The sequence below is a fragment of the Opisthorchis viverrini genome (genome assembly GCF_000715545.1).
Source record: "Opisthorchis viverrini unplaced genomic scaffold opera_v5_133, whole genome shotgun sequence".
Lineage (NCBI taxonomy): Eukaryota > Metazoa > Platyhelminthes > Trematoda > Opisthorchiida > Opisthorchiidae > Opisthorchis > Opisthorchis viverrini.
The window spans coordinates 135,144-141,743 of record NW_008751791.1 but is presented as its reverse complement, the minus strand read 5'-3'; the positions used below and the strand labels follow the sequence as shown (position 1 = coordinate 141,743).

Below are 6,600 nucleotides of genomic sequence, written 5' to 3'. Positions count from 1 at the left end.
TCACTGTTCAAAAAACCGCGCATCCCAGTCCAATCGCCTTAAATGTGACGTCCGTTGCAGGGCTGTCCAAAAACTGAAGCATGCCAGGTCAGTGGTGGCACGACGCTGCCATACTCAGTTTGACAGCACAATCGCAACTACTTTATTCCTTACTTATTCCGACCGTGCCCTCTTGCATGCACACTCGATTAACTGCAAATGCGACAAACTCCTCACCTGACCCCAGCTGCCTCCATGTCATATTCCTCCAACAATTCTAAACTTTACGTTCGAATTTAAGCATTACTGTGTCTGTGCTTCCCACAAACTGTAATATCTTTTCATGTAGTTCATGTTCCGGCTCGCATGTTGCCATCATCGCACTCTTCCGAAAGCCTATTATGCCCGACTCCACCACAGCGACACCGGTCAGTCTCTACAATTTCGCTGTACATTATATTTCTGCGATTCCTGTTAACGATTGTCCACTTTGCTAATCCCTCCACATCGTCATCGCCACTTACTCTTTTGTGACCCTGGCCATGAGCCAAACAGTCCAATGCCACGAGGCCTTGGGGGTGGTATCAGGTTTTAGGTCAACATTGTTGGCTGAATGACATTAGCTCTGCTGCTTCACCTGATCTAATGTTCTGGTTCCTCATTTTTTACCGTTACACTTATCTTGTCATGTGTGAGGCAGGAAGCTTCTTGTTTGGCCCCATCAATTTTGTTTTGCTGACCACCTTCAAATCCCAACGATCCTATCTCTCCGGATATTCTCCTCAATAACGCATCGCAACTGTGCTCCTTTGCCCGTGCCGGTCATGTGATGATTGTTCCCACATCGAGTTACGCCCAAACCCCTGATGCTGTCCCTTTTCCAAACACCTGTGCGCACAATCCCCGCCAGTCGAGCTTTTATTCTGACTAACATTATCATGTCTGGCGGTATGCCACCCACATGTTGGGAACAAACATTATTATTAGCAATATCAACCAATCAAATTGTTGGCTTCTGCGTGAGTCGCATGCCTTTGGAACCCGGAATCTCAAACATGGGTTCGAAACCGAGCAGACTTGAAAGGGATCCGTATCTTCTTAAACCAGTTAAAACTTGCACTGGAAAAACTGGAAAAACTAAATCTGGGTAAGAAACATGCATAGCCAGTGACCGAGAAACTGAATGAGGTTGATGCTGTATTCGTGCTCAAGAAACCAACCAATCAACAAAACGAATCGAAAGCTACCCAAAAGTATTTGCCGTTCAGTTTCTGGTGAATGGGATCGATCATAGCAGGCAGCTGAACGAACCTAGCTGACACACACAACCAGCATAGGACAGTGCCTACGAATCCTAATCAGCTGGCCGACACGCTCCCATCCATCTCCACCTAACTGAACACACAACCAGCATAGGACAGTGCCTACGAATCCTAATCAGCTGGCCGACACGCTCCCATCCATCTCCACCGAAATACGCCGAGTCCTAATTGTAAGAGATGAAAAGTTGAATTTTATTGCTTGTTGTGATTGGTATATACGTCCTGTCAAGAAGAGCATGGCCTTCTTGGAGCGCAGTGTTCACCGGGATGTTACCGTCCTGGAATGATTAAAAGATGTAAGTTATCGAAATATCACTACGGAAAGAAGCTGACAAACTTCGGGCAATACTCACCCTGTAACTGGGGCACTTCAGCGGCGACAGTCTCCTTTGGGCTTTTTACACAACGCACCCTTGGGTGGCTGATTCTTCGTTATTTCTTGAAGCTTGGTGCCTACAAACAATCAGGTCTCATGAAACATGAGACTTATCTGCGATGAGCGATGTTTCATTTCCAGACGAACGGCCTGAAACTGGTAGGACTTGCATTAGTCACTGGAAATCATCATCACCTCTTTCTTTCAACTGGCTCTCTGTGGCATTTTTACTAGTATTGTGCTACAACTCACGGCTGCACATTAGCTCATCCTAGGGTTCAAAAGTATGTGCGCACATAGAGCCCTGGGATATGATGGGCTGGGACTCGATGCTTGGTTGCTGGTCGACAGCACAAAGCTCTCATACCGCGGACCGGTTATTAGGCACACCTGTGCGTGTTTTTGATGGGTTGGGGGCTAAGCATCGAGAATTATTCGATCATCCGATGAATCAACTTTGGTACAAGCCTGAAGAACACTACCTCACTATTACAACTTTCGACGTGATTGGATACGTGATCCGTTGCATAGCGGCGGTCACTGGTGTCAGCCGGCTGGTTACAAAGCAAACAAAAGCCTATGTCTGCCTCTACATTGCCATTTGCGTTGGAATGCAATATCCTCGACAACCGACGGCAATTTTTCTGTCACAGACGTGGAGCTTTGGCACAGAAGCATTTGCACCTAAACAATCAACCGCTAAATACCGACTGTGGCTCTTCTGGGTGCCGCCCTCCGAAGTTTATCTACTACTGTGTTTACCTGCCCATGATAACCATGGAAATTTGGCGGTTGTGTCTTGGGGACAGGTAAAAGTGGTATTCCTTGTAACGGTATGTTTTAATCTGACAGCAAGCGTCGGTGGTTGGGGAGGCAACCCAAGAAATAATCCATGAATAATATTTATCACTACCTGGAATCGACAGGTGCCTAAATATGGAAAACAAATATATGCAGAGACTCACATCGCCCGACAGAAGGAGCACTGGTGTCAACCACCTGGGATCACCTGCATACCTGCACAAGGAGCTAGAATTCATCTGCCGTAGATGGACATCATCCTCCTTTTTCGACACTATAACAGTGCTGCCTTGGAGGGTTTTGTTCCAAATTGTCTTCAGACTGGGGAACACGTATCCGTTCAACCGAAAACGCTCAGCACGTAGCCGTCGCGCTTCAGGATTTGCGGCCATTCGAAGTGGTATAAAGTGCGCAACTGATATTCCTGCGTGAGCCACCCAGTGTGCGGGACACCTTCTGTGCGGCGTGCTTCAATATCTGAGTGCTGCACCCGGCTTTTCAGCGGACAGTTTGTGTTCTCCAAAAGCGTTTTGGACCCGTCACAAAAAATAACGCTCCAGAATGTGCGTGCACAGCTACTTTAGGGTGACCTACGACCAGTAGGCCGTAAGGTTATAAGCTAATTGTGGGTCACTGTGGATCGGTGCTATCAACGCGGTTAGTGTATATCTTGTTGGAATCGGTGTGCTAGCATTATGACAAACAAAAAACCAACTGTACATCGTTGTGCATGTAAGCCTTGCGGCGGACTATGTGCCACCTGTTCGCCCAGTGTTTCTGTGACAAAAATACATATATTCCATTGATAAATTCGAGCTCTTTGAATAGGGGAGTAACGCAAGATGACCTCGTGTGCAAACACTACACTCACTGGCTGCATGTTCGCCGCCAGTTTGTCCGTCTGAAAAGTACTCAACAGACGTATTTCGCCCATCATTTCCCTGTACAAGCCCAACGGCCTAAGCATAGCAGAAAACGGTTTACTTTACGCGAGAGCACACAACCGGTAATCTACTACCCATGGCATGGATGACTAGACAGGCGTGCCAAATCGGTTTGCTGTGTGTGCTTTATTGACATTAACAACGTCCTGAAAGCGTCAAAACAGCGCTGTCTGTTGCTACTGGACAGCTAGTGCTGCGTGTGCAGCTTGCAATTGGCAAGTGCACCCAACTGAATATTTTTTTGGATCCACCGAATTTCCGTTAGCTTTGGTGGCCGTCTGTTGTATTGACAGTATACACACTCGCAACGCAAAATAGTGTTGGTGATTCGATTACAATTTGCATGAAAGGAAACTACATAGTTTTCTTTCATGTATTCATTTAACGCTTTCTCAAACGTCGTACAGGATGAAAACTGGACGGAAACCCATTTCACAGCCATATCTAAAATTGGCACTGCAACTGACGAACGTATTTGCGCACCATATGCCGAGATACGGAATGCGATTAGATGAAAAAAATTCCGGGGAACTAAGGCAAATAATGGTCCTTTTGGGTGTGATCATACACACAGCAAAGTGCCTCACTTATAAGTAAAAAAATTTCATTTCACATACTAGGGTTTCAAAGAAATAAGCATCTGTCGAATAAGAACCAGCAAAAAATTCAGCCTCTTCGGGAAAAGTGATCACAACTATTTCCCCAGAAGACTATTTCAGGAGACACAGAAGATGGGCAGATATTTCGCAAGATGCGAAACTACTGTAAAGAAAAAACCCATCAATGGGGCATATGAAGACAGGCTATGGAATTATCCTTTGCTTGGGAAATCAGAGCGGATAACCACGTTTTCATTGAGGTTCAGAAATAGGCAGCCTACGGGCAGATCGATAAAGTTACGGTAAGTCTACAGGAAAACCACTCACTCTATCTCTGTGTCATCACCACATCCAAAATTGGCAAGGGCTAATACGGATAGCCTCAGGCAAAACTGGTCTGCCCGGCATAGGATTTTTCTTGGTTCTTGCACAAAACAAACCCTTGAGCACACTGAATCCAGGGCAGGTTTACTTAAGGATCCTGAAGGAAATGATTCGCGCATCAGGGAACACCTCTATTTGATATTTTGTCAGTCAATTATTTAAAGTAACCTCCTGGGGGAGAAGGTTTGTAGGTTAGATAGGGTAGACGGTCGCTGGCTTGTTCGCTCAGCTGAGGAATTTGACTGCAAACGTTTCATCGACAACTGAGGTGACATCATCAGTGCGTTATTGGGGAGCGTAGTTTTGCGTAGCGGTGGGTTAGTGGTTGTGCGCTGAGTAGTGTTACGTGTGCGTTAATATACGTGCTATTAGTCGTGGATGACCTATGACCGCTATTAGTTGTTCGGTCGGGCGGTTCAATTGGCTGCTCTGTTACACCGTGTCCTCATTCGCCGATGTACACGTGACCTTTGAGCTTGGCATCCCCCGCCGTCGTAATCTGGTCGACATTGAGATGACTTTTGTCTTTCCGAGTTCTGGTTTGTCACCTTTATTGATTTGATTCCGAGGAGTTCCTTGGTTCTTTGTTTGTGAATCCAATATTCGATGTTCCTTGGGTGTTCCGGTTGAGATGTTGGTCTTTTGCACGTAGATGTGCGTAAATTGGATCCAGTTCGATGCACCGGTCGATCGATTTTGCCTCGGGATACCATCCCTCCAGAAATTCTCTTTCGAGTCGCGTATCTCTGTATACTGAAATTTTTGCATTTTACAGATTCAATTTGTGGCCTTCTTGGTACTCGTGTGTAGATATCAAGGACATATGGTCATGCCTCCCGACAACCGCGTTGTGTTTGTCTATTCATGTGCATAATTTCCTTCCAGTTTGTCTAACGGAGAATTTGTTGCGGTCGTTGCAGCTGATTTGGTACATCACATTGTTCCTCTTGGTTTTGTCTCGGTTGTCCTTTGGTCTAGAGATTAATTTTCTTAGGGTAGTATTCGTGCGTGTGCCACAAAGATTCCTTTTTGAGCCAATAATCTGGTTGCGAGTTCTGATATATTCTTGATGTAAGGTAGGACTACCGTGTGGTGGCTTGTTCTTGCTGTTGCTGTTGTTGGGATGCCTTTTTCTTCAAGCCTCTCTCGATAAAACACCGTGGATATCCATTGTTCTGGAACACACTGAATAGATGGTTTTCCTCCTTTCGCAGTTCTGTGGTGCTGCACTGTGTCTGCGCTCTCTTGGACAAGGTTTGCACGCAGCTCTTTTTGTGGTTCACCGGATGATTGGTGTTGTAATGCAGTAGTTGATCCGTATGAGTCTCTTTAATGTATACGCACGTTTCTAGGGTCCCATCCAGCTGTCTGTTAATCAAAACGTCTAACAATGGTACCCGATTGTTTCTTTCCAGTTCGATTGTAAACTCGATATCTTCAAACACAGTTTTGCGCAGTTCATTTGTGTCGTGTACTGAATCCCATTTCATGATGACAAAGGTGTCGTCCACGTAGCGGATATACAGCGTTGCACTGATGACCGGCAGTATCGCATGCTCTAACCTTTGCATTGCCGCCTCAGCAAAAAATCTTGATATTGAGGATCCCATTAGAGTTCCTTTCAGCTGTTGACATATTAGTCCATCAAAGTTAAAATACGTATCCATGTAAATATCCAACAGTTTGTGTATACTTTCAGGTTTCATTGTTTCTGTCGTGTTCGAATTATTCTGAGGGCGTTCTGCTACGGTTTCCCGTGCGAGGTTGTGATTGATTGAATGGAACAGTGATGTGACGTAAATGAAAGCATGACTCCATCGTCTCCTATACCGAAGTTCCGTAGTTTGCGTAGGAATTGACTTGCATTTTTGGCTGTGTGTTCCGATCCAGAAATTAAGTGTTTCAGTCTTCTCCATAAGTCTTTTGAAAATCCGTAAGTTTGGGTTCCCGGAAGTGAAACAATTAGTCCTAATGATGTTCCTTCTTTGTGCACCTTTTTAGTCCGTAGAATTGTGCAACGTTGGTATCATCGGCTTTCATTTTCCATCGTCCCTGCCTGGTTATCCCCTGCGTTGCTCGCAGTTTCTTGAGCGTCATGTTAATTGGATTAATGATGTTTGAAGATGGAACATGGTCGTTTAGTTTGTAGGTCGTGGTGTCATTTAGCAGGTGCTTAGCCTTTTCAGTGTAATCTG

General features: G+C 45.4%; 1 protein-coding gene across 1 annotated transcript in view; it reads right to left on the bottom strand.

The window, feature by feature from the left end:
• Positions 1–6,373: 6,373 nt before the first annotated feature.
• The window catches only part of T265_06478 (hypothetical protein), a gene marked incomplete at both ends in the record, with an annotated part of 8,762 nt that continues 8,535 nt past the window's right edge, over positions 6,374–6,600 (bottom strand). The window contains one exon of the mRNA XM_009171752.1: positions 6,374–6,583. Within this exon, the coding sequence (XP_009170016.1) occupies positions 6,374–6,583 (210 nt within the window). The remainder of the gene's footprint in view (positions 6,584–6,600) is intronic.